The following is a 26,407-nucleotide window of genomic DNA, read 5'->3' as shown; positions in this document are numbered from 1 at the left end:
AGTGGACAGTTTATATTATATTCTTTTGTCTGTTTTAGAGCCAAAACATTAAATGGATAAGATTGTGTCTTTAAATGAATAACACATTACACTTGGTAAAGTAACACCATGTCTGGACAAACCACAACCTTTCTAATACAACTGTAGCTACAGAAAGCAATACAGTAAAGCAAAATCACTTCTGCAAAGTGAAAGGAAAACAGATACACAAGATGAGACACATTTCCAAACTAAAAGTGTATTGTAAGGAAATTTCACATTGGACAGAACATTCCAGACCATCACAATAAGGCATCATAGAAACCAACAAGTTTTTAAAAAAACAAGCAGCGTTTCAGGTCCAGTTTAGTCAAAATAGTAAAGCTTTACATGGTAAAACAGCAGAGAGCTGGCTTTTGTTTCTAGTCACAATATTGGCTGACCAAGTGATTAACAAATTTTGTTATTAGTTGGTCATGTGCATGTGCAAAAGTACTTTCAGTATTTTGTAGACCCTACACTCAGAATCATACAGCACCCTCTGTTTTTTTCCCCATACCATAAAACACAATAAAAACATTGCCACTAACTGTGAAGCTAACTAGAATCTGACCAAGAAGTCTTTGTAAAATCTAGAGCATAACTAAAATAAGCCAGTAAGGTGTTTCGGATTGGAAAGGGTGCCACTGATGCTTTAAGCTGACTGTTGCACAGAACTGCAGCGTGACCACTAGCTTGCAAAGATGTTTGGAAGCAGCTCCCGGGTGCGGGTTGAACTCTTCACTGTCCATTTGGTTTGAGCCTCTCGAGACGCTGGAGCAGGGCATTTCCAAATGCTTCTCTGTACCCTGGGCTCAGAGAGTCCAGGAGCGAGTAAACAGTCTCATGATACTGAGTGCTCAGACCTGCGTCCACCTGATCAAAGGTGTGTCCCACCACCTGCAATGCAATGAGAGATGAAACATGGAGCTGAGTGGTGGTAAAAACAGGCCATTTAGAAAAGCAGCCAGTGTTTGTGCACTCACCCTGAGACCTCCTTCACTGAGCTCTAAGCAGTAGCGCTTTCCTTCTCTCGTCTCCACGTTGATAAAAGCCAAATCCAGGCCGTTGGTGAGAGTTTTAGACACGAACATGTTGCTTACTGCAAAGAGGACGTCGGTGACTATAGCTTCAGCCTCCAGCCTCATGTCTTTAACACCATGCTCAACACAGCGCTCGTCATAGGAGGACATGGGCAGATCCTCTGGCTGACAGTCCACCTCCATCCCCTAAACACAGCACTGAGCACTTTACTGTGTGTTTAATCGATTAACAGTCGCTGAGAATCGAATCGGAAAAACTGACGTCATCAATTATGCTAGCTAGCTAACTTTAGATAGTGCGTAGACAGCCTCACTGAATTCAAATAACGTATTGACAAAAAGACATAAAACCAAAGATCGTAGTAACAGTGATGTACTCGCATGGCAGACAAGAAAGGCAAGTTAACGCTACTACTCAACGAACATCATGCAGCCTAGCTGGCTATTCACAGTATAGCGTGATAGCTAGCTAACGCTGGCTAATAGCAGCACTGCTAGCTAGAGCTTAATCAAACCAAAATAGTGCCATAAAATGACAAATATGTCACACTATGCAAAATAATACACACTGCAGATGAAATGCAGTATTGCAGTATGGCGGCACGCGATTGAGAATTTGTTTAAAGATTAATAATGTTGTTAGCTACAGACCTCCTCCGGGGAGAGTTCACCGGTGCACTTCCGGCTCATGCCGGCAAATGGAGGTGTGTTCACTACCAACAATTACTGCGCACAATTTCTCATAAAGTGTGTGAAATGATGAATAATAAGGGCGTAGTATTTTTTTTTACTTGTTATACTACAGCGCGTTTGAATGCTGCAATCTAATTGGTCAGAAGGTGTGAATTATTTTCGTGCAGCAGCACGGCTCAGAAAGTAGTTCCAGCTGCAACATGAACCATAGGTTAATATTAATACGCTCGTTCTAATTTTTTTATATTGTTTCTATAGTAACCGCTCATACACAGGGACTTGTACGGCTTCACATAGTCTAAAACTAATAATAAACGGATATTAAAAAACGAATTGTTGTTTAACAAAGTAATTATTTTAATCATTGATGTGGTGATGTTTTTTGTTAGGAGACATTTATTTAACAGTTGTGGAAAGAGTCTTGGTTGTAGTCTCTGTCAGTCCCGGTTACGCTCAGTTAAGCTCGGTTTCTCTGTGTTCCACAACATTACATTTAACTATGCTCCAGGGTCCAGAGATCGAATCCTGATGATGCCACAGCCATCTGTGGCCGAGAGTCCAAGAGAGCAAAATTGGCCGTGCTCTCAGTGAGGGAGACGTGTCATACTCTCTCTCCCCTATCAATCACAGCGACACCTGCCAATCATGGGCGTCTGTGAGCTCCCGCATGCAGAAGGGGGCGGATAGCGCTTTCCTCCAAGTGTGTTACGCCACTCGTTGCATGAGCAGCAGCTTGAAAAGATGTGGTCACCTGGCTTCATGTGTCTCGGAGGAAGCACATGATAGCCTTCACTCTCCCTGAATGGTAGCTGCTGTGTAAGAGGGGAGAGATGCCTGATGGAGGTGGGCATTGGCCATGACTAAATTAGGAAGAAAATCAGGGGGGAAAAAAAACTATAAACCGTGTTAAAATGCGTGATGTGTTGTTAATTCTAATACTATTAATAAATTAAACTTTGTAAACCCCCCACTCTATTTTTTACACTATTTTTTATATAAAAGCACGGTCTGTTATTCCTTAGATAATTTACATCTTCTAATTAACCAGATTTGAGGATTCAACCGTGCCGCGGTATAATACAGGGTGTCCCAAAAGTCTCCATACACAGGGGACTATGTATGCCAACACCACATTGGTTGTGCCTTCGTCAGTGGATGTTTGTGGATGTCCACTACTCGGTTGGTCTGCAACAATTCCAGTCTTTTTTGATTTTGTAATAAATTTGACAGCAGTGTCATGTGTGATGTGCTTGCCATGTTTCCTTTTAAAGTTCATCATTTACCTTCACCTTGCGACAGCATCCCGATCCAGCCATGAGAATGATTTCAATACGTTCTTCTTTTGTCAAAGGCATTTTTAAAGGCTGTCTGAAAAAAATATATATAATACGAATTAATTATGAAAAATTTTGAAAGAATTTTTGCTAAAAAAGTGTTAATTTCTCCTATGTATGGAGACTTTTGGGACACCGTGTAAAATATAACCACCGTATTTGACAGCGCTTGTCCTGTCAACTGCGCAGATTGGTGCAGTGTGAACACACCCGAGCGTCAGCCGTGAATGTGTAGTGAATGTGCGGTAGAAGAATTACGCTGAAGAGTGCACAGTCATGAAAGTGTTTGTAAACACTATTAGCTTCATCCACACACAAGGTGAGTGATGCTGGTGTGGTGTCTAGCGCTAGACCACTCTTGTATGTCATTTGGGTGTTCTCCGTGTCTAGTGATAAGTTGAACGCAGAATGTTTATGTTTATGTGACAGTCGAGCACAACAGCTTGAGCTTTGCGCCAGAGGGGTTTTATTTTGTAACATTAGCTCGCTAAACCTGTTAGCTAGGCAGCTAAAGTTGGCAAGTGGGCCAACTATCTAGAGTAGTTGATGCAATCTGGGAAAAACACGCTGCCACTAATTTGGAGGATATTCCAGGTGAATTATTTCATTATTAACCAAATGCTTAATTCGCCATGATTAATGAAAGGCTTGTCTTAGCCTAGCTTAGCTGGCTAGCAGGACAGCTACCTGTCATGTCTTCAGAAGTGCGCAGACGCCGGTGGCTCCTGGCTTGTGCTTGGGTTTGTGTCAGACAGAGCTGCTAGCTGAGCGCTAATGCTGGTGTTCACACTGAGCACTAAGCAGCTCTGCACAACACACACATAAGCACGTCATATCCGTGCTATTGCTGTAGTGAGCAGCTCTCTTAGCTCTTTCACAGTCAGTGTGTTGTTATTCTTAAATCTGTACAGTAGTGTGTGTTGTTTAGATTAAAATTCTGAAATGTAGACTGACATGACTGAAATGCTGTCTAATTTGCAGTCTCACAGAAATGCAGCACAGTGAGGTGATGCTGTACTTTACCACACACAAACCTTAGATGGGTTTCTAATGTAATGTTTATTTTGTTTGTCTACCAACAAAATTAGGACATTTATTTATGTATATAGTTTACCATAGTTTTCTGCACACGATTGCTACAATTGTCCTTGTGTCAAAGACAAATGTAACAACCGTTAACAGTTATTAACAGATCACACATTATGTAATGGCATGAAGAATATATTGAGCTCCTGTATGCATACACTAAAACAAATAACTGGCAACAATCCCCAGTCAGGGGAGGGTAATTCATAAATTCATTAGCCATCCCATGGGGCAAGTGGAAGACCCAGTCCCATGTTTTGGTTGCCGAGAAAACCAATTAACTGGGGCATAATGTAGTAGCTTACATAATGTGATGGCAAAATATGGTGAGCTGATTGGTTAGGTAAGAGCGTGTATACGTACTAATTGAAAGTAACTTAATTTCTGTGGACAGGACTCTGTGCAGCCATATCATTATCATTTTTTTAAACAATGTTTCTGAAGCATATCATGTTTGCACCCTCAAAAAAAAGTTAAGCAAGTTGTTGGACATCAACTCAGCTATGAGGTGTTGTGTTCTCTTGACGCATTGCCAGAAAAATATTCGAGTCTGGTTAGTGGCTTTATTTTTACTTGATATGTCTGAATGTGAGGTGTGTTGTGCTAACTGGAGAGTTATATGGCAGCATTGTTCTGCACTTTATTTTAATGTGTTCACTTCATTTTACCAAATGAAAAACTTTTATTGAAAGTCAATAGGGAGTAGAGTTGACAACCCAAGAGCGCCAGATTCCTCTGAGCCTTCAGCTCACTAAATTATGACTTTGCTGTGCAGTTTTAGATAATATGAAAATGTTAGATTTCAGAATGCCTTTAGAATAACAGATTTCTTTGTTGTCATTGTCTAGGTGCTGTTTCTTCACATATTTTTTGCCACCTGAGTTGGGACTGTCATGCCACTTCACTTCACATGGGAGGACAGCATTAAACCACCGAAGCTATTGGATATTACAATCTACAGAATGATTGCTCAAAGAGCACTCTCAAAATCAACCATATCTGTGCGTCTTCTCCATGGAAGCACACTCCTAGCTTAAGCTCTTCTTTGGTATTCCGCAGGCTGAGTTCTCGAAGCAGACACAATGCCGTGGCCTTTTTCAGAGTCCATTAAAAAGCGGGCCTGCCGATACCTGCTGCATCGGTACTTAGGCAATTTCCTCCAAGAAAAACTGAGTTTGGACCAGCTTAGTGTGGACCTCTACCAAGGCAAAGGTTCACTTGCACAAGTGCCACTGGACAAATGGGTAAGTGTCAGTGTGACAGGAGGAAATGTCACCACCAGGTACTATTGTGCATGACAAGTGATGCTGTAGCCTCTACCAGGAGATTATAAGTGCAGCAGTGTTTTTTATTATGATTATGATAAACACATGCAAAATAAACCAATATGGCTCATGACCTTGTGTGACATTCCTGCAGTCACTGAATGAGATTCTGGAGTCGGTGGATGCTCCATTTGAAGTGACTGAGGGCTTCATCCAGGCCATTTCCCTCACTGTACCATGGGCCTCACTGCTTCAGGACAACTGTGCTCTGGAAGTCAAAGGCTTGGAAATGGTTTTCAGGCCAAGGCCTCGTATGAGTAAGTGGCATGATTGCTACATCATTGAAAAAGTAATTATTGAAGGCTTATATAAGCTTTGTGGTGTGTTGGTTTCACATCTTTATCCTTTTATCTGTCTGTGTTTAGCATCTGGTATGGAGCCTATGTACTGGTCTAGCTTCATGACTAGCAGTATGCAGCTGGCGAAGGAATGTCTGAGTCAGAGACTAACCGATGACCTGGGAGAGAGTTTCCAACCTCTGGAGGGTTTAGAGAAGTTTGCTGAGACAATAGAGACAGGTGCTGAATTCTGCTCCAAATGTGTCATGGAGTGCCAGCCCATGCATTCTCAGTAAAATCAGTCATATGCCATTGACCTTATTTTATTATTATAAATTTCCACTCTTTCTAGTTAGATTCAGCATACATATATAACAATGATAAAATTTATGTGGAATGTCAGGCCTTTATGTGTTGTTTTAACTTTATATAGCAAGAATGTCTAAATCTAGTTATAGACCAGCTTGTTTCAAGGGAAGTTTGTATAAATAATTAACAAGATGACAGGTGGTGGTTCAGCTTTTTTAGTTGCCTGCTGCTGAGTGAGTTAAAATGTTCATTTTCTATTCTTTAGTTCTGAGAAGAGTCAAGGTCACATTTTTGGATACAGTCCTCAAGATTGAACATGTTCCAGAAAATTCCAAAACAGGAATTGCCCTTGAAATCAGAATCAAAAGGTAAACTGTAGGAACAGCATAACATACACGCACTGACCACTTTATTAGGAACAGCTGTATACGCGCTCATTCATGCAATTATCCAGTCAGCCAATCATGTGACAGCAGCACAGTGCATAAAATCGCGCAGATACAGGTAAAGCATTTCAGTTAATGTTCATTTCAAATGTCAGAATGGGGGAAAAAATCTAATTACAGGGACTTTGACCGTGGCATGACCATGGCATCATGCTGGCTTGAGTGTTTCAGAAACTGCTGAACTCCTGGGATTTTTGCACACACCAGAAAGCAAAAACCCCTCTCCTGAACTGGGAAACTTCGAATGTTACAAAGTGCTTACAACCGATTCCTTCCATAAATTTTAAATAAATATCTTCTAAAAAAAAAAAAATTAAAAAAAAAAAAAAAAAAAAAGTCACCACATCAGCGATTATATGTTTTAGTTTGTTACACGTTTTTTAAAATTCATTGATTATTAGTCTTATGTCCTTGTGTGTGAGCTGTTACTATAGAAACAATAATTAGAACGAAGACATTAATATCACAATTAATGTATCATTCATGTTAAAGCTGAAACTACTCTGCAAGCCATGCTTGTATATACATACCTTCTGAGCAACCATATTCGAACATTCAAACATGCTGTGGTATAACAAGAAATAACAGTCCAATTGTGGTGCACATTACCAGAGCCAAAAGATTGAACAACAAACAGTCTATATCCAGGATGATAGAGCAAGCAAGCACATGGTAGCTGGACATTGTGCATGTTAACAAAAGAGTTGACCGTTCATATAGGCTCAAATTATCCTAATTCTGCTTTATTATTAAAGTAAATTATGTAATCTTTAATTGTTAGAGCTACATTGTCAGTCTCTGAATACCTTCTAATATTTTCCTTCTTAAAGGTCAGCATGCTGCTTTGAAGTATGCCATCAAATAACTGCCCTAATGTGAGTTGTTTAAAAAAAAAACTTCTTGTGCCTTGGTCTACTTAGGATGGTTTACTGTGATGAAACTGCCGAAGAGGGCTCAAGTGTAAACATCCACCAGCCCACCACATTTGCACACAAAAACCTGACATTGGAGGGTGCAAATGTTTTCTGGGATGAGTTTTCTGAGACTTCCCGTGCCAGTGTCAAATCATCCCCCACTCAGTCGGTGAGTTTATTCTGACACTGATTATACACATAAACATGTATTGTTGCAGATGTAGTTAATTGAATATTTATAAAAATTTGTCTTGGCATTTTCATAGATTTTGGGCTTGTTCATGTCTTCATATATCTGCCTCATTTGTTGAATTTACAGGAAACTGAGCCTAAGTTATCCCCAAGCTGGAATCCAAAAATTATCTGTGAGCCTCACCCACAGTTCACAGAGCCTGTATGTGCCAGCACACCTTTTGAACCTGTGCAGGTGGGCTGCCTTAGTGGCAGACTGGAGCTGTCCCTGGTCCTGAAGCAGAATGAAGCCATGCCGGGAGCCAAGGTCTGGAACCCCACAGTATTATCAAACTTTATTTTATTTGCTCTTCAAAAACATGTCTTGGTTTTGATAAGTACTCTGGTCTGCACCTGCATAATATCTTAAATATCTTAAAATGCAGACTCTCTTTCTTCAGGATAATCCGTTTTCTATAATGTGATAGCATCTTTGAAATGTAGTATTGAGTATGGAATATATACACTGTATGGCCCAAAGTGTGTGTTCACCTGACCATCACACCCATATGTGAGCCTTCCTCAAACTGTTGCCACAAAGTTATAAACACACAATTGTCTAGAATGTCTGTATGCTATAGTATTAATATTTCTCTTCACTGGAACTAAGGAGCCCAAACATGTTCCTTTGTACAATGCGAGGTCCATAAAGACATGGCTTACAAAGGCTGATGTGGAAGAACTCGAGTGGCCTGTACAAAGCCCTGACCTCAACCCCACTGAACACCTTTGGTATAAACTGGAATGCTGACTGTGCACGAGGCCTTCTCGCATGACATCAGTGCCTGACCTCAGTGATGCTCTTGTGGCTGAATGGGCAAATCCCCACAGCCACACTCCAAAATCTAGTAGAAAGCATTCCCAGAAAAGTGGAGGCTGTTATAACAGCAAAGGGGGGACCAACTACCTGTTAATACTGATGGTTTTGGAATTGGCACATATGGGTGTGAGGTAAGGCTTTTGGCCGTATAGTGTATATGGTCCAACTGATTAGTTCAACAAACCCAAATGCCATAAAACTAGATCTACTTTTTTATATTACTATGGTAGAATCCACCATGTAAAAAAAGCATGTGCACTCTAAACTGGGAAATTGGAGATAAGTTTGATAAATAATTTTTTGAGATTTGTTTTATTCAAATAATGTTATGCAATCAATTTTCATTCAAAGAAATCACAAAAGTAATATACAGCAGTGGGGGCGTGGTTAAGCGTCAACGGTGGACGGAGAGGAGGCGGGTCTAACCGGCAGGTACCGCGTGATGATTCTCACTTGTGTCTTATTACCGCCAGTCTACTTATTTGTGTCTCTTTGTGCGTTCAGTAACTGCCGTAACCACAAAGAGAGTGTGCGACATAGTTGGAGGAGCTTGCACGCACGCATGCACACACACCCACATGCTGCGAAGCGTGAACTTGAACTTGATGGAGCGAAAGCTGCGAGTCTGGGACGGACCCGTTTTAGTTGAGTTGTTTTGGGTTGGTTGAGTAGTTGAAAGAGTGTTGAAAAGTGCGGACTGAACAAACACGAGCCTGGAGCTCAGCAAAAGTCTTCCTCCACACCCTCACACACCGGGGTTCAACATTGACCTATTAAGCAGATCAACCAGTGGATGTCTGGTCAATCGACTGGTCGATGTAATGAGCACCCCTGCCATAGGGCTTTGGACCTAGTTGCTAAGCATTGACATTTGGCCTTTTCTCAGCTGGACATTGAAGGACAGATTGATTCATTGATCATGCTGCTTTCACCACGGCAAGTCCACCTGCTACTGGATATGTTTGGAGTCTTCTCTAGCTCAGGTATGTCTTTAAGGATTGTGAATTTTTAAAGTGCACACACAAGCTGTATTAGATCACCATTTCCTACTTCAGCTGAATGGCTCTTTGTGTATGTTTGTGTAGCGGGGCAGAAATGGTCTGGCTTGGCTAAGGACAGAAAGAGTCGTCCCATGCAGCAGGAAGATGAGTACCGTCTCCACATGGAGCTTAACCGCTGCTTAAAAAAGGAGCCAATGACTGCTGGTACTGAACAAGACTTGTTTGAGAGCCAAACCCCCAGGACAGTGTCAAGCAGAGGTGAGTTCTAACTTTAACTTGTCTTTTGGCTGTGTACCTTAAGATTATTGTCAGCCTAAATATTTGTCAAGTGAAATATTTCTGTATGGTATTTACTTTGTTACTGGTACATCTTTCTATCATTCAAGCAGAAGATGTATTTTTCTCCATGGCTGACATGGACATGTCACACAGCCTATCATCTCTGCCCCCTCTTGGAGACCCACCCACTGTAGACTTGGATCTGTCTCTTAACAGCAACTACTCCACTTCTCTGGGGGAGTCACCCTCTGGCAATGCAGCTGTGAGTCATCCGCTCTAAATAGCATAATGAGCTCATTTCTATGTAAAATAACAGAGCATAAGTATAATAGAAACGGTTGTGTTGAGTGTTATGAAATGTCTTTCAGACTGTGTGGGATGAGTACCTGGATTTGCCTAAACAAAAGGAGAAACAAAGTCACGAAACACCCCTGTTCTCTAGAGACCCTCAGTGCCCACATAACCTGCCCAGACAGACCTGTAAGTCTTCCAGACAGCAAATGATTGCAGCACTGGTGCTACTTTTGCATAATAGGACTTTTGCATAATATAGTTTTGCAGCTTATTCTGTTTCCCCCAAGAGGATCAATCTTTAAAAAACATTCAACATTTTGAAACATCCTTTTGGCACATCATATCTACTGCTGTTTGCTCACAGGTTCTTACAGAGTCTAATACCAGAAATTTATATTGTAAAGAAAGGGTTTATATTAATCAGAAATTAAATTAGTTGCTTTCCTTATTTCTAGCTCATTCGTCTAAGGGCCACTGTGACGAGTCCAGGCCTGAGCTAGTTTTCAGGCTGACGGTGGGCAATCTCTGCCTATCTGTGCTGCACATCGATCCTCTCCCACCCCCAGACTCAACTCTCAGCCCTCTTGCACCAATGGCCTCTGAATTTTTCCACATGATGGCTAATGATCAGCTACATCTAAGAGGATTCCTCCAAGCACGAGCTGTTTTTGACCAGGCCTGCCCACATGACCACCTCAGGTGGGCTTTATACGCTGTTCAGTCTTATTAATTATATAGTATACAGCATTGTTGGTGATGACACCGTGCCACAGGATTGTCAGAGCGAATGCCACTGTGTAAACACTGTTTGATTTTTTTTTATATATATATATATATTTTTTTTATAATACTTACATATTCATAGGCAAAACACATTTGAATGTTCAAACCCAAGTTCTACTTTTAGTCTATCCAACATTTTTCACCAGATGACTTTTATATGGGGTAAGAGCTTTAAATAAACATGTATCACTTTTTAAAAACATAATAAAGTCTAAAATATGAACATAGTATGTGTATATATATATGTAGATGTAAAACATTTTCCAACAAGTGCTTATTATTGGTTTAATCTTTTTTCTGTGGCTGAACCTCAAATAGCATTCTATTAGTTGTATAGTATGTACACTATGTAGCTACTAAAACACTGTATCATAATGCTATTCTCTGTGTAGTGAACATATGTAGTAAATAAAATGCCAATTGGGTTTCAGCATAAGTAAATTATTCCTATTCAAAGACACATGGAAGGAGATTTGTATCTCTATAAAATCTAAAATCTAGTTAAATTTCAGTGACAAAAACATTACAATGGTTAAATAAATAAAAAAACACAGTTTGAACAATAAATTTGTTAGAATTGTTTGTTCTATCTGTGGCTGTAGAAAATTTTAGACTGAATATTCAGTTATTGAGATGAATATTCAACACATTCAGATACTTTTCAGATACATTCAAATATATCTTATAAGTAATTAAATCAAATGCATTTGAAGGAATGTGATATATTCAAATGGCAAGAAATCTTACTTTCGCTATTTTCAAATAAAAGAGAGATAGTAATATTGTTAATATTCTTCCCCAAGCTTTCCTACACCATACACCTGTAATACATGTGTCTTTCTCCCCAGGTTCATAGGTCAGGGGTTAAAGGTGACGTATGAGCATTGTCAGGGCTCCAGTCTGCGCACTCTCAGCACGGATCTGTCCCTGAAGTGTATGGAGTTGCTGGAATGCCTCTACCCCACAGAGAATCGGGGAAGCACTGTGCAGAGTGGAGTGCAGTACACAGAGGTGCCCTATTTCTCCTCTTCATAATGTCAAAATCTACTCCGTGTTTGTTAGCCAGTTGCTGAATAAGATGTTGGTATCTGTCTTTTTTTTTTTTTTTTTTACTGTCTTTCAAACACCAGCTCTTAACATTTGATGTTGCTACCAGCTGTGATTCCCCTACCCAAACCTGCCTTCATTTGTTCTACAAGTTAACAGAACGCAGAGGTCCACAGGTAAGCATGTGGTAAAGCAGTTAACAACTACTGGCAGATGATCTGACAGTCTTGTACATTTTAAGTGCCTAATGGCATGACCCTGTGACTTTATATATAGTGGTGTACCACTTTAATGTATACTAGTATGATGTACAGGTTCATGACGTAGGCAGTAATAATATAATAGGCATATGTTGTTTAGATTTGTTTGCTAGATACACGTTGATGGTCTCACCATATATACATACACACTCATTCTCCTCTCTTCTTCTCTGTGTCTATCACTCCTCTAAGGGTGGGCAGGTGCGTCTGAGTACCATGCCCCGTAAAGCAGAGTTTCAGGTGGAGCTGGGTAAGGCTCGCTCAGAGTGTGACATCAGCATCGTGGACCGCCTCCACTCCCTGCTTCAGCCCCAGAAACTGGCCACCACTGAAACCATGGCCTCTCACATGTACACATCCTATAACAAGCATGTTAGCCTAGTAAGGGCATCTTTAATCACTCCTTTCTTGCTCTTGTAGGTCTGTTTGTATTACTTTTATGCTAGTTTGTGTAATGTTTAATATATATTTCTGTTGCCTCCAGCACAAGGCTTTTGCAGAGGTCTTTCTGGAAGATAGCCGCAGTCCCGCGCACTGTTTGGTGTCGGTGTCTGTGAATGCTCCTCATCTTGTGCTGGTGGTACGGTTCCCCATCCCAGACCTGCGCTCAGACCAGGAAAGGGGCCCTTGGTTTAAAAAATCCCTGCAAAAGGAGGTGTTGCGCTTAGAGCTGGAGGACTTGGAGCTCAAAACTGAGTTCAGTGGAAATAGTTCACCTGAGCAGACCAAGATAGAACTTACCTTTAAGGAGCTCAGTGGTACGACCTTAGAAATGAATTCAATACAACCGTCTACTCAACAACATCTTATGTAACCATTTCCATATTTCTAAAGATAAGAGTATTTTATTTGTAGGACTTGATATGTGCTCACAAAAACAGATCTAGATACGCTAGATCTGTTAAAAACAAATTTTACAGGCAAATGTTGAATATTTAAACTGCTTTAACTATGCTATTTTTTAAAACCTCAGGTACATTCCAGAATGACAAAGATCACTATGCATCCAGGTTCTTACGTGTGTCACATACTATGGAAGAGAACATGACCTCTTCTGACAGTGGCAAATTTGATTGGCCTAGGTATAGTACTTCAGAAATGTACTGAGCAAAGCCCTTCTACAGAACTTTTGGGTCAGGTGCATTTGGTTAAATGCTTTTGAATTATGAAACGCTCCCTGTCTTTCTCTCTGTAGAGTGGTCCTGAAGGTGAACCCCATGGTTGTGCACTCCATATTGGAGCGGGTTACGGCTGAAGAGGAAGAGGAAGGTGCTGAAGGACATTCGCAGGAGGAAGAGGAGGAGGAGGAAGGAACTGCCCACTCTTTGAAGGATGTGTGTGATTTTGGTAAACCTGAGCCTTCCCCCTTTTCCTCACGACGTGTCATGTATGAGAATGAAGAAGTAAGTGAAAGAGGAATATTACAAGATTATATGTATCTAAATATTTTTTTTAAAGTTGTGTTCATGTCTATTGCTCCAACACGGGTTCCTTTAATTACTATGGTTCTGTGTTCGTGTCAGATGGTCATCCCAGGAGATGTAGTGGAGATGACAGAATTCCAGGAGAAAACCATGAGCAACTCCCGTTACATTCTTGAACTGTTTTTCCCCAATGTGCAAATATCATTACCTAATAAGGCCTTCTATGAGAAACTACACAACAGGTATTCAAATATAAAATATACTTGTCATGTTTTTGTGATTTTTATTTAATAGCCCTTAAAATAACAGTTCTTCAACTGGTGTGTTTGTTAAAATAAATATATTTTGCACTGCTAGGATTAACAATGATCTGCTGTTATGGGAGCCTACAGCCCCATCACCAGTGGAGACGGTGGAGAGCATGCCATATGGGGGCGGCCTCTCTGTAGCCAGCCAGCTAATCAGCACCTACAACAAGGATAGCTTCAGTCAGTTCAGATCTCTTGGCCCTGAGGGTGAGCTCTGTTTTCCTGCTATGATACTGTACAATTTCAATCAGGGAAGGGCTTATTGACTTCTTCCATCCATCAAATTTGATGCTGCTCCGTGATGTTTACAGTCAAAGTTTGTTAACTTTACTGTTTCTTATGGTGAATTTCACATTTTTGCTATATGAGAGTTCTCAGCCTATGATGTTCTGTGTGTTTGTAGAAGATGAAAGTGGTTCAGAAGAGGAGACTCTACCATACTACACTCCGGCTGAGCTGGGCTATAGGAACATGAAGAAGAGGAAGAATAAGATGCAGTCTAAGAACTCGCAGAGCCTGTTCTCTGTTCTGCTATCTGTTAATCACTGTCTTGTAGCACTGCATACAGAGGCTAAGGTACATGGACTGTAACTGATTTTGATTAGTAAATTGACTGTAATTGTCAGGGGCTTCTTTATTAGTTACACCTACCTTGTAACCACACGGATTGGCCATTTTGATCAAAGTTGGTTAAGTAGTGCATTCTCAGATGACATTTTATACACCAGTGTTGAACTTGATGAAATGTTCTATTTTATATTAATAATGTAGAATATGTAGAGTATTGAGACTCAGTCTGCTATTAATGTTGTGTTTGACCAGCAATCAGATAAAAGTGTGCTGAAGAATAAACATGGGGAGTTCTGGATGGAGGTGAAGAATGGAGTTCTGTTCAGTGTGACACAGTACGAGGGTTATAAAGATCAGCACTATGTCTGTTTCCACACCTCTACAGTCTGCCTTTATCATCAAGGTAACCAAGACCAATACTGCAGACAGATATCAGTATGCTCTTTTGGCAGATTCTGTTTTACATTTCTGGAGTAAACATTGTCTGTTGCAAAAGTGTGCACTTATGGTTATGAGATCTTCACCTGTTCAGACTTAATCAGTATAATTTAAGGTTGACTTGTGATTCCCATGCTAACATGAGGGGCATATATTAAAAAATTTTAATGTTTGTGTGTGATGTGCTTTGTGCAAATGTGCGTGACACTTGTCAGGCACAGTAGAAGGAGATGTCCCTGTGTGGGACGTGAAGTTGCCTTGTAGAACGCGCCCTCACTGGTTGGAGCCTGTGTTGTATGTGTGTGAGTCTGCGGCAGAAAGAGCATCTCCCTTAGAAGGACTGAGTGTGGAGCCTCAAAGTATGCTATCCCTTGCACTCAAGATTTCTTCTCAGAGTGCTGAGCGCAATGTAAAGGTAAATGTATTTCTGTCTGTGTGTATTTTCTCTTAATACTCATTTTTACTCTGTTCTATCCATATTCTTATGGGTCAGTGTGGATTAATATCTGAGATTGTTTTCAGGAGTTTCTGCTTGCTGTTGGAGTGAGAGCGGCCACATTTCAGCATAGAGTTGTGCCTTCTAGTCTGGGTTGGTATGACCAGGTAATGACTCCATTATACACTAAACATTCTCCAAGTTATGAATTTAATATAATTCATTGTTAATACAGGGCAGATGTGGCTTAGTGACATAATGACTAAATATTGACTTTTTTATCTGTAGATAGTAGACTTTCTGAATGTGACAGATGAGCCTGTGCTTGGCTATACGCCTCCATCCTATCTTACAACCCTCCACCTACACCTGTGGAGCTGCTCCCTGGATTACAGGTGAAATTTATTGTAAAGCTATGTGTTATCTGCGTAGATGTAAATGTATATATTTTTTGCCGTGTATAAATATGAGCATTAGTAGTATGCTGTGTAAAACATGACTCGTCCTCTTTGGATCTCACCAGGCCATTGTATCTGCCTGTGAGATCTCTGCTCACAGTGGAGACCTTTAGTATCTCCAGCAGTGTGTCTTTGGACCACTCCTCCTCCTGTCTCAGGTAGGATAACTGTGTATTCACCGTAAAGTCCTGATATGCTCTACCAACCACACCTCATACCACTGATTGATAACGTCTTTTTTTTGGTCTCGTAGAATCATTCTTGATGAAGCAGCGCTGTTTCTGTCTGACAAAAGTAATGCTGTGTCTGTCAACCTGGCCCGAGGTGAGGAGTTGTAGGTCCATGTTTAAACCAAGAGAGAAACAGGAAAATAGTCTCTGTACTGATGTGAGAAGTGATTTATGCTGTCTTTTTTTATCCAGACTATGTGCAGGTGGTAGACATGGGAACTTTAGAACTCAGGATCACAGCAGTCAAACCTAGCACAGATGGGGAGAGAGTAAGACATGCCTTGCATTACAGTAACACAGTTAATGTGACAGTGAAATGTAGACTTTCATACTTAAAAAATATAACAGATAAATAGGTTATTAAATAGCCTTGATGTACCATACAACATTTATCTATTTATTGATTGATTGATTGATTGAATGATTGGTTCTTTGGTCCAGCTGTCTACAACACATGACTTTTCTTCAGCACTTCAGCTCTGTGCGCCTCGTGTATTGGTTTAGCAGCTTACCTCTAAAAAATCTTGCCCGTGATTTAAAATACAGGCATATTTGTTTCACTTCCTGCTTTTGGGTTGACCGATAACTTCGGTTCACATCAGAGTGGAATTGCTGTGTTCTCACTTTCCTAAACGAATTGCCTTGATAGGGCAAATGCACCAGGGTTCAATTCATATGTCTTAGTGAACTTAGCCTTACTGAACCTAGGTCAGGTATGTTGGTAGATGGAAAAGATCTACCAACATACATTAATAATTAAAACATTTTCATAGCTCGATTGTAATTCCAGGCCCGTTTTTGAAGAACTTAGTCTTCTCATATTTAGATGGAAAAGATCTAAATATGAGAAGACTAAGTTCTTCAAAAATGGGCCTGGAATTACAATCAAGCTATGAAAATGTTTTAATTATTAATGTACCAAACTGGCCCGATATGCTGGATCAGTATCAGGTCAGATTGGACACAGATTAGCAAATCCAATCTGCTGACATATTTTAAAATGTTAGATATTTTTGACTCACATGCTGATCACTCCTTTTGCATAATTTGCAGACAGATGGCTCAGTTATTATGAAGTTGTCAGTCTCAAATCAGTATTGGTTATCAGCTAATATTCATAAACAGAACTAAACCATTTAAAAAGTAGAAGAAAATAGGATCTGCGTTCTAGTTTGAGCTGTTAAATTCTTCACTAGAATTTCCATACTGCCTAACTGCTATCTCTTTCTCTGTGACTTAGACAGAACCGAGGTTTGAGTTGCGCTGCTCAAGCGATGTCATTCACATTCGGACCTGCTCGGACTCTTGTGCTGCACTTATGAACCTCATCCAGTACATTGCCAGCTATGGAGACCTGCTGCCTCCATCCAGGGTGGAGAGCAAGAGTGGCAGCACCAAACAAAGAGCAAAGGTCACAAAGCATCTCATAGTATTATCTTAGGCACAGTCTGAGGACAAATTTGGCTTAATATAACTACCCAAAATCCTTGAATAAGTGGTTTCATCAAATTGACAGTAAATTAACAGCCCAACCTGTCAATAATGAAGAGTGACATTGTGTAAAATAAGCAGTTGTGTGATTCAGTTGCTTTTTCCCTTCTGCAGCTGGACTTATTGAGCAAGCCCCAGTCCCATGGCCCCCTGCTTCCTGACGCTGAGCAGCAGATGCTGCAGGATCTGATGAGTGACGCCATGGAGGAAACTGACTCCCTGCAGAGTCAGACCTTGCAGTCCAATGGTTAGGAGCTCCCTCTGATTTACGTCACTGTGTAACTTCACCTAGAGTCAGTGGAGTTTCATCACTGTCCTATATGTATACGGATACATTCTTGAATAGGAGTTGAGATGTTTATATTATTAGTTATTTACTTATAATAATATTAATAATAATAATAATAATAATAATAATAGTCTGCAATCTCACATTTTCAGTCAAATGTCCAATGCATGTATGTTATACATAAGACCAGTGGATTTTCCTCTCTGTAGGTGTACATGTGGATCAAACAAGTGATCAAGACCCACCACTTTCTGATCTCTTCCTCTTTCCCGATGAGAGTGGCACTGTGGGCCAGGATCCTTGCCAAGCCTACCCCATACTGCATTCACCCCTCATCTCTCCCCCTGGCCCCAGCACACACCATGACTCTGATGACTTCTGCATCCTGGACACTCCAGGCTTTAGAGCAATGGTGAGACAGTCTACTGTGTATCTGCTGTACTTAGTAGCATGTGCAAAATTAAGCCCCCGCCCCCATCTAACACATACTCAAGGAAATAAATGTTTGTTTTGATGAAATGCAGTATAAACATTTTCTGACCATAGCAAATGCGATTGAATTATATGCTTAGGCAGTTTGATTGAGATTTTTTTCTTTATTGAACAGATTAAAGCAATTGATGTGGAATACGGAATCTTTAAAGCTAAAGTTTTTTCTTTTCATTTTCTTCTCAATTTGGACATTTGCTAATTCTTGTGCTATAGCTGGCACTCCTCTGTCATGATGCAGCTACCAACCAGGGAGGGTGATAGGGGGGAGTGTAATGCCATCCCTCCTCACCCAGAAAGTAGGGCTGATATTGCTCTCTTGGACTCTTGACCACAGATGGCAATAGGGTGAATGGTTTTCTGTTGCACCACTCAAGACATGTAGTGTGTTTGAAATTACAGTATATTTGAGTGTATGTGGCTTGTGTTGTATATCAGGGAAGGGATGAAGAGCCAGTGGTAAAGAAGCTGACCACCGAGCCCATTTTGGTGCTGGACAACCATTTTAGTGAGCCTCTAGAGGGCAGCACTTCTAGCAGGGGCCCACTGAACTTCCCTGTGCCTGAAGTGAGGTACCTGGTTAAGGAGATCTCTGTGATCTGGCACCTTTACGGAGGAAAGGACTTTGGCAGCGGACTGCTCTCATCTTCTCCAGCCCGCAGTCGAGGGTAAGGGTGTGGGTGTTGCACCATCACTTCTATCATGACGTCTTGGAAGTAGTGGTGTTCTCCAGTGATGTCTGAGTGTAATGCGTGCTATTTGTATGTAGTGGTAACAAAAAAAATTGAATTCCTAAATTTGCAAGAGTAGCTCAAAAAGGATCCTGTGGTGTGTCTGTGTATGTTTAGGGGTACTCCTCACAGCTCCCCCTCTCAAACACCAGTAAGACAGGCTCGCAGTGGCTCTCGCTCTGGGGGAGGTTGGGGAAGGAATCCAGATGTGTTGATGGAGATCCAGCTCAGCAAGGTCAGTTGGACCAAATTTAAACCTGACATGACAAATTTAAACCTGACATGACAAATTTAAACCTGACAAGTCACAACATTTCAAGAATTCCTTTCATTACCTCAGTGCTTTCTCATGATATAAATGACACAAGTGTAAATTTAACAAATAACTGTCTTTGATAGTATTAATTAAACTTACCACAGTAAAGTACTTTGCATGTGGTCTCAGGTACGGTTCCAACATGAAGTCTACCCCCTGATGGGCCCAGAGACAGGCACACTGGCTGAACAGCCGGTATCCAGACAGGTATTCTCAGTGCAGGACCTGGAGATACGAGACAGACTGGCCTCCTCCATGATGAACAAGTTTCTTTATCTGTACTCCAGCAAAGAGATGCCCAGGAAAGCCCACTCCAACATGGTGATTAAGATTTAGATATGTACTTCATTGTCCAATGAAGTACATACAATTATACACACAATACATTACATGTACAACATTAAAACAATAAAAGTTTAAAACAACAAATTACACAGTCAAACAGCCTGACTTATATAGTCACCATATTGCATCTCAGGCAGTTTTGCACAGTTCCCTAGATGTTTTTAATTGAGAATTTTAATAGAAACTGGTACAAATGAGTTCTTGAGCCAGATATGTTTGCGCCTTGGCACTCTATACCTCCTGTGAGGGATGGAGCTGATAGAGTAGAAGACATGGGATGGATCAGTTTGGACCAGTGAACATAGCTCATTCCAGTTTAGTCTTTATGACCTGTATTTCTAAACATTAGATTTCCAGAAAACTAGTAGTATGAAACGTTGTGTGCATGCAGTAGATTTGGATTTGACAGGCATTGTTTTCATGAGTGTGTTGTTGTGTTGCAGCTAACAGTCAGAGTGTTGCACATGCGTCCAGAGGCAGGTCAGGCTCCACAAGAGTGCTGCCTGCGTGTTTCCCTTATGCCACTTCGTCTCAACATTGACCAGGTACAGTTTCATTAAAACAGTAACCTTTGTCACCCACTGACATTCATCATTATGAGTTCTGACAGTTTCTGAAGCTTGTTACTGTTACCTTTTACACCAGCACATATAAATCATCAGTTTGTTTTGTGCACAAACAGCAGATGTTTTTTTCCTGCAGGATGCTCTGTTCTTTCTGAAGGATTTCTTTACCAGTCTGGCTACAGAGGTAGAGCTCTTCTCCCCACCAGAACCAGAGAGTAAGCCTCAATATGCATAATATGAATTTATTGATCTCTATGTTGTAGATAATTATTGTTCCAACGCTTTTTTGGTTGTTATCTGCTGGTTGTTTTATGTTATCTACTGTAGTGATGTTCTGCTTATGGAAGTTTTATTTTTCTCTGTAGCATTGTGTGTATCCATGAAAAAGCCTTCTGGCCCAGAGGTAGCATGCACATTTTCTAAATCCAGTGGAGGATCAGGTCAGGGCTCTGCACCAATCATCTCTGTGCCCACCCAAACCCGTACCAGTCAGAATGGCCTTGAGCATGAGTCTACCGCCACATCTTATACTGACCAGCCTATTTTCTTTAGGTGTGTATCTATGCCTCTGTTTGTGATTATTCTCATAAAGTGCTTATTTTACTTGGCAGTTAGTCTATATCCCAGAGCTTATTGATGATAATCTACATATTAGTTTATGCTTTTCTCTTTCAGAGAGTTCAGGTTCACTTCTGAGGTGCCAATCCGACTAGATTATCATGGGAAACACATGGCCATGGAGCAGGTGTGCTTTCTATGTCAACCTCTTATATCACTCTGTTATGAAATTCCTTTAGTTGAGACTTCTCAGGGCTGTATGATTTTACATAGATAGAGCATATATTTTAGGCTCTTTGCAGACAATGTATGTATAGATGGTTGACATTAAAGTAAAAAAAACAAAAAAGATGTCTTAGTAAGATTTTCTGCCATGACAAGCCACCAGAACAGCTTTAGTACACCTTTCCATAGATTCTACAAGAACACCATTCTTCCAAAATACTGTATGTACCCTCAATTGGTCTTTTGATGACCTACTCTCTAACATGGCGGTCCCATAGATTGTTGCTTAATGCGATCTAGTGACTGCAGAGGCCTTAGTATAAGATTCACATCATTTTCATGCTCATCAACCATTCAGTGAGACCACTCCCATCAGGATAAGAATGTTTCATCATAGGATAGGTGATCAGATGGAATAACGTTGTACTGATTTGCACAGATTTTTCCCTCTAAGGGGACAAGTGAATGCAAATCATACCTCCAACAGCATAACAGAGCTACCTTTTTTTGTCACCTATGTGTAGCTCTGAGGAAAATGGGTCTAATGTTAAATAAAGCAATGCAATTTTGTTTTTCAGGGTACTTTTGCTGGCATAGTAATTGGACTGACCCAGCTGAACTGCTCCGAACTCAAACTGCGGAGACTCTGCTACAGACAAGGGTGCAGGGTTTTTGTTTTTTTTTTTAATGTTTTACTGTACACACAATATGCTATCCAGAGTAATATTAACTGAAAAATGCTATTTGATAAGACAGTCTGACTGAGACCTGCTTACTTTCTCTGCAGACTGTTGGGTGTAGATAAGCTCTTTTCTTACGCCATTAATGAATGGCTCAGTGATATTAAAAAGAACCAGTTGCCCGGACTGCTTGGTGGAGTAGGGCCCATACACTCCTTTGTGCAACTTGGTGAGTGCATCTCTTTCTGTCTCACACACATTCATATAATGGCCCATATTTTTAAAATGTAGCAGGGTAATAATCCTGATCTAAAATCAGTTTTTGCTGGGATTAAAGAGTTGTTATATGGCTAGATGGGGACGAGAGCTAATTGTAGGATATATGGACCTGTGATTTAATCAACCTTCTTTCCTCTGAATTTAAACTTCATCTTTTGATAGCTATAATGAACCCCCAGTGCCAGTTAGTAATGTTCTTTCTGACTGATGTGTAGTCCAGGGCATTAGAGATCTAGTATGGCTGCCTATAGAGCAATATCGGAAGGATGGGCGGATAGTGAGGGGATTTCAGCGAGGCACTGCCTCATTTGGGACCTCCACTGCAATGGCAGCCTTGGAGCTTACCAATCGCATGGTGCGAACCATCCAGGTAAACTCCCTTCTTTGCATTGCTGACTTCTCACTCTTCTTGTTTTATTTTTGGTAGTTAAAAAGAAAAAGTAGCAAAATTTTTACCATGAAACTTTCTTTGTTTGGTATAGGCAGCTGCAGAAACAGCGTATGATATGGTGTCTCCGGTGATAGATGAGAGAGAGTGCAAAAAGATCAAACGATACTCACATTTTCGACTGGCTCATCAGCCTGTGGACCTCAGGGAAGGTGTGGCCAAGGCATACAGTGTAGTGAAAGAGGTATGTAGCTGCCCTGCCCTTCTTTACCTGTCTTTTACTGATCCTGGGAAAAAAATGTATTCTGTGGCTCACATGTACTCCAAATCAAACAGTGTTCTGTGTACTCCTGTAGGGCATCACAGATACGGCTTTAACGATTTATGATACAGCCACCCGTGAACATGAGCAGAGGGGAATGACCGGTGCAGTGGGTGGAGTCTTACGCCAGCTTCCTCCTGCTGTTGTTAAACCTCTAATTGTTGCTACAGAAGCCACCTCCAATGTACTGGGTGGCATGAGGAACCAGATTCACCCAGACGCTCGCCAGGAAGAATCACAGAAATGGCGTCTGGGAGAAGAGTAATCAACGCGATCTTGTGTTTTTCTTTTTTTGTCTAAGACTGATGGTGGTGCCAAACATGGTGATATGGCTAAGCCAGCACTACACAGTCTCACTTGATAGAATCAGCTTGGCGTACTGGCCTGTTGGCACCTCGTGTCCACATTTTGCTGCTTACAGTTTTATTTAAGGCCATGGTACTGTGCTACTGGTAGACCTGCTCTACAGAGACCATGGCAGTAAAGCACTAGCTTCAGATCAGCTGTTAAAGACTGAGGCAAACTGGATTAACACCATTTTCCTTTTTTATCAGCAGCACTGGTCCCTTATATTTAATGACTCAAAAGCTGCAGCACTGGAGACATGCAATGTTGGCTTTACTGGAGTAGATTAACCTGATTAGTCTGAAAACTTGTCAGTCTTGTGTCAGTAAACTTCTGTAAGCTTTTCTTATCCCACCAAGGCTACGTCCATGCTGTATTTTCAGTTCCAATTTGGGCTACTTTCATATGTGCTGCAGAAATCTGGTACAGATCTGATATGTGATAATGCAACCTTAGCCTGGAATTCAACAGCTTTTCCGTCTGTCCAACTCCACATTCATCATGATCTTGGCTGCAGATCATTGGTATCTTGGAAGATTTATGTGAATTAACTCTGAGTGTTATCATGGAAATGAACGGGGCACACTGCCTGACTTTTGCAGGTACTTAGTGTGAGTGTGTTACTTTTATGCAGCGAGTTTTAGGCTGTGAGTTGCATTAAAAACCTATTTTTAATGCAACTAGAGATTCACTCAGAGCGATCCAACATTAAACAACGTGGCATGCAACACACGCAGCAAATAAGTAACTTTATTTGTTCAGCTTTGCAAAGCTCATATTGTTCAGAAAGAAAGAAGAGCAAGGAAGTAGTGAGAATGTTTTAAAAGGTGAGATTAATCATGTGATGTAAGATCAACTTAATTGGTGTCATTTGGTTGTAATTCATGTCATATCTTTTAACATTGCTGTTAAGTAAGGTGCTCTTTTTCCAGCTGCATGCTCAATTTTGAGAGCATTTTTTTGAGTTCTGCAGGCATTGAAATCTGTCAAAGATTTTTATTTTTATTTATTTAAGAACTATATATTGTTCTATTTGTGGCTAAGCAATCTTAACTACAATTAATCTCACCTTTTAAGCATTAAATTTCACTTTGTCAGTGGCATTAACCACAATCATTGTTTTGCGCATATGGGTTAGGTCAAGAGCATGATGTGAACAACCTAGTTAATCAGAACTCAGAACAATCTGAATGTTGCCCAAAAAACATGTAGTGCCTTCATAGGATTATTAGAAAATGTTAATTAATTTAATTCCCTTTAATACTGACATTAAAAAAGTGATATATTAGGGTAGGTTTTCACTTTAGTTTTTGCCCAAACATGGTTATAATTGTTTTTTAATGCCATTATTTCCTTATAACAAGGAATGAAAATAAGGGAAAATTTAAATGGAATGGACAGTTTCTGAATGGCCACTTGTATTATGTCCTTTATTTTTACATCCTGATTAGTCATTTGATGAGTCATTTTCCTCATGTACTTGTTTCTGCTATAAGCCTTCTTGATAAATTGTTAAAGATTTGTAATAACAGGGAGTTTGCCTAAAATGTGTCCATTTTCCACCTGCTTAAAAACAAGTCTGATGTTTCCATGTTTTAATATTATGCATTTGTCATAAGCACTTTCAACTTTTTGGTTAGCTTCTTAATATGTGTTTGCTTTTGTGACATTCCCTCACATCTGTAGCACAAAACAGGTCTTATGGAAATAACGTTTAAGGCCAGGGCAGAGCCCTTCTGTGGAGCTTTTGCACATACAAAATGTCATCATTGTAAGCAATGAAACAAATATAACATTCATCCTTATGCATATCAAATGTGAATATACACTATATTACCAAAAGTATTCGGTCACCTGCCTTGACTCACATATGAACTTAAGTGCCATCCCATTCCTAACCCATAGGGTTCAATATGATGTCGGTCCACCTTTTGCAGCTATTACAGCTTCAACTCTTCTGGGAAGGCTGTCCACAAGGTTGAGGAGTGTGTTTATAGGAATTTTTGACCATTCTTCCAAAAGCGCATTGGTGAGGTCACACACTGATGTTGGTCGAGAAGGCCTGGCTCTCAGTCTCCGCTCTAATTCATCCCAAAGGTGTTCTATCGGGTTCAGGTCAGGACTCTGTGCAGGCCAGTCAAGTTCATCCACACCAGACTCTGTCATCCATGTCTTTATGGACCTTGCTTTGTGCACTGGTGCACAGTCATGTTGGAAGAGGAAGGGGCCCGCTCCAAACTGTTCCCACAAGGTTGGGAGCATGGAATTGTCCAAAATGTTTTGGTATCCTGAAGCATTCAAAGTTTCTTTCACTGGAACTAAGGGGCCAAGCCCAACTCCTGAAAAACAACCCCACACCATAATTCCTTCTCCACCAAATTTCACACTCGGCACAATGCAGTCCGAAATGTACCGTTCTCCTGGCAACCGCCAAACCCAGACTCGTCCATCAGATTGCCAGATGGAAAAGCGTGATTCATCACTCCAGAGAACGCGTCTCCACTGCTCTAGAGTCCAGTGGCGGCGTGCTTTACACCACTGCATCCGACGCTTTGCATTGCACTTGGTGATGTGTGGCTTGGATGCAGCTGCTCGGCCATGGAAACCCATTCCATGAAGCTCTCTGCGTACTGTACTTGGGCTAATCTGAAGGTCACATGAAGATTGGAGCTCTGTAGCAATTGACTGTGAAGAAAGTCGACGACCTCTTTGCACTATGCGCTTCAGCATCCGCTGACCCCTCTCCGTCAGTTTACGTGGCCTACCACTTCGTGGCTGAGTTGCTGTTGTTCCCAAACTCTTCCATTTTGTTATGATAAAGCTGGCAGTTGATTGTGGAATATTTAGGAGCGAGGAAATTTCACGACTGGATTTGTTGCACAGGTGGCATCCTATGACAGTTCCACGCTGGAATTCACTGAGCTCCTGAGAGCGGCCCATTCTTTCACAAATGTTTGTAAAAACAGTCTGCATGCCAAGTGCTTGATTTTATACACCTGTGGCCAGGCCAAGTGATTAGGACACCTGATTCTGATCATTTGGATGGGTGACCGAATACTTTTGGTAATATAGTGTATGTGTATAGATTGTGTAGTTGTGCATTATACAAATGCTCTTGGGATTTGGATTTTTGTGTATGACATTTGAGAAATGGATTACTGCAACAGATTTGCTTTACAGCTGAGAGAAACTGATTTCCCAACTCCCTTTTTTTTCCTCCCCCATTTAAAAGGTAGTAACAGATTTGTATATATATATGTAAAATTAATTTGCGCAGTTTACATGAACGCATGTGTTATCTATAATAAACTGTTTAATGTCCAGCAGTTTCTTTTGTTGTATGTTGCTGTAATGTTAG

At 40.7% G+C, this 26,407-nt stretch overlaps 2 protein-coding genes across 4 annotated transcripts in view; one reads left to right on the top strand and one right to left on the bottom strand.

Moving 5' to 3' along the window:
• gskip (gsk3b interacting protein) overlaps positions 1–3,122 on the bottom strand; it is a 4,236-nt gene extending 1,114 nt beyond the window's left edge. The window contains exons 1-3 of one of the 2 annotated variants that reach the window (XM_053237824.1): positions 3,038–3,122; positions 1,005–1,247; positions 1–918 (exon numbers count right to left, since the gene is read on the bottom strand). The exon at positions 1–918 is cut by the window's left edge and continues 1,114 nt beyond it. In XM_053237824.1, the coding sequence (XP_053093799.1) occupies positions 760–918; positions 1,005–1,247; positions 3,038–3,109 (474 nt within the window). In that variant the 5' untranslated portion in view covers positions 3,110–3,122 and the 3' untranslated portion in view covers positions 1–759. Of the gene's footprint in view, positions 919–1,004; positions 1,248–1,712; positions 1,842–3,037 lie in introns of those variants that run through there. The other variant, XM_026934212.3, reaches the window with a different exon arrangement.
• Positions 3,123–3,269: 147 nt separating this feature from the next.
• On the top strand, positions 3,270–26,372 carry atg2b (autophagy related 2B). 2 transcript variants are annotated; one of them, XM_026934207.3, is made up of 43 exons: positions 3,270–3,407; positions 5,023–5,418; positions 5,594–5,756; positions 5,865–6,017; positions 6,352–6,454; positions 7,453–7,615; positions 7,766–7,945; positions 9,384–9,480; positions 9,583–9,756; positions 9,888–10,039; positions 10,146–10,257; positions 10,527–10,770; positions 11,703–11,865; positions 11,985–12,077; positions 12,354–12,542; positions 12,646–12,919; positions 13,135–13,243; positions 13,357–13,564; positions 13,685–13,827; positions 13,943–14,100; positions 14,297–14,469; positions 14,716–14,866; positions 15,117–15,316; positions 15,424–15,504; positions 15,626–15,732; positions 15,861–15,953; positions 16,049–16,119; positions 16,218–16,294; positions 17,266–17,436; positions 17,631–17,763; positions 18,015–18,217; positions 18,733–18,962; positions 19,143–19,260; positions 19,471–19,662; positions 20,130–20,231; positions 20,389–20,467; positions 20,618–20,804; positions 20,928–20,997; positions 21,614–21,696; positions 21,823–21,944; positions 22,210–22,364; positions 22,477–22,626; positions 22,739–26,372. In XM_026934207.3, exons 2-43 carry the CDS (start codon positions 5,257–5,259, stop codon positions 22,967–22,969), a joined length of 6,219 nt encoding a protein of 2,072 aa, XP_026790008.1. In that variant the 5' UTR covers positions 3,270–3,407; positions 5,023–5,256; the 3' UTR covers positions 22,970–26,372. The 2 variants fall into 2 exon arrangements, with proteins under 2 accessions (XP_026790008.1, XP_026790007.1); XM_026934206.3 differs by having other exon boundaries at positions 9,885–10,039.
• Positions 26,373–26,407: the final 35 nt, after the last annotated feature.

Source organism: Pangasianodon hypophthalmus, chromosome 10 (genome assembly GCF_027358585.1).
Source record: "Pangasianodon hypophthalmus isolate fPanHyp1 chromosome 10, fPanHyp1.pri, whole genome shotgun sequence".
Classification (NCBI taxonomy): Eukaryota; Metazoa; Chordata; class Actinopteri; order Siluriformes; family Pangasiidae; genus Pangasianodon; species Pangasianodon hypophthalmus.
This window is presented reverse-complemented; position numbering and strand designations above follow the sequence as displayed.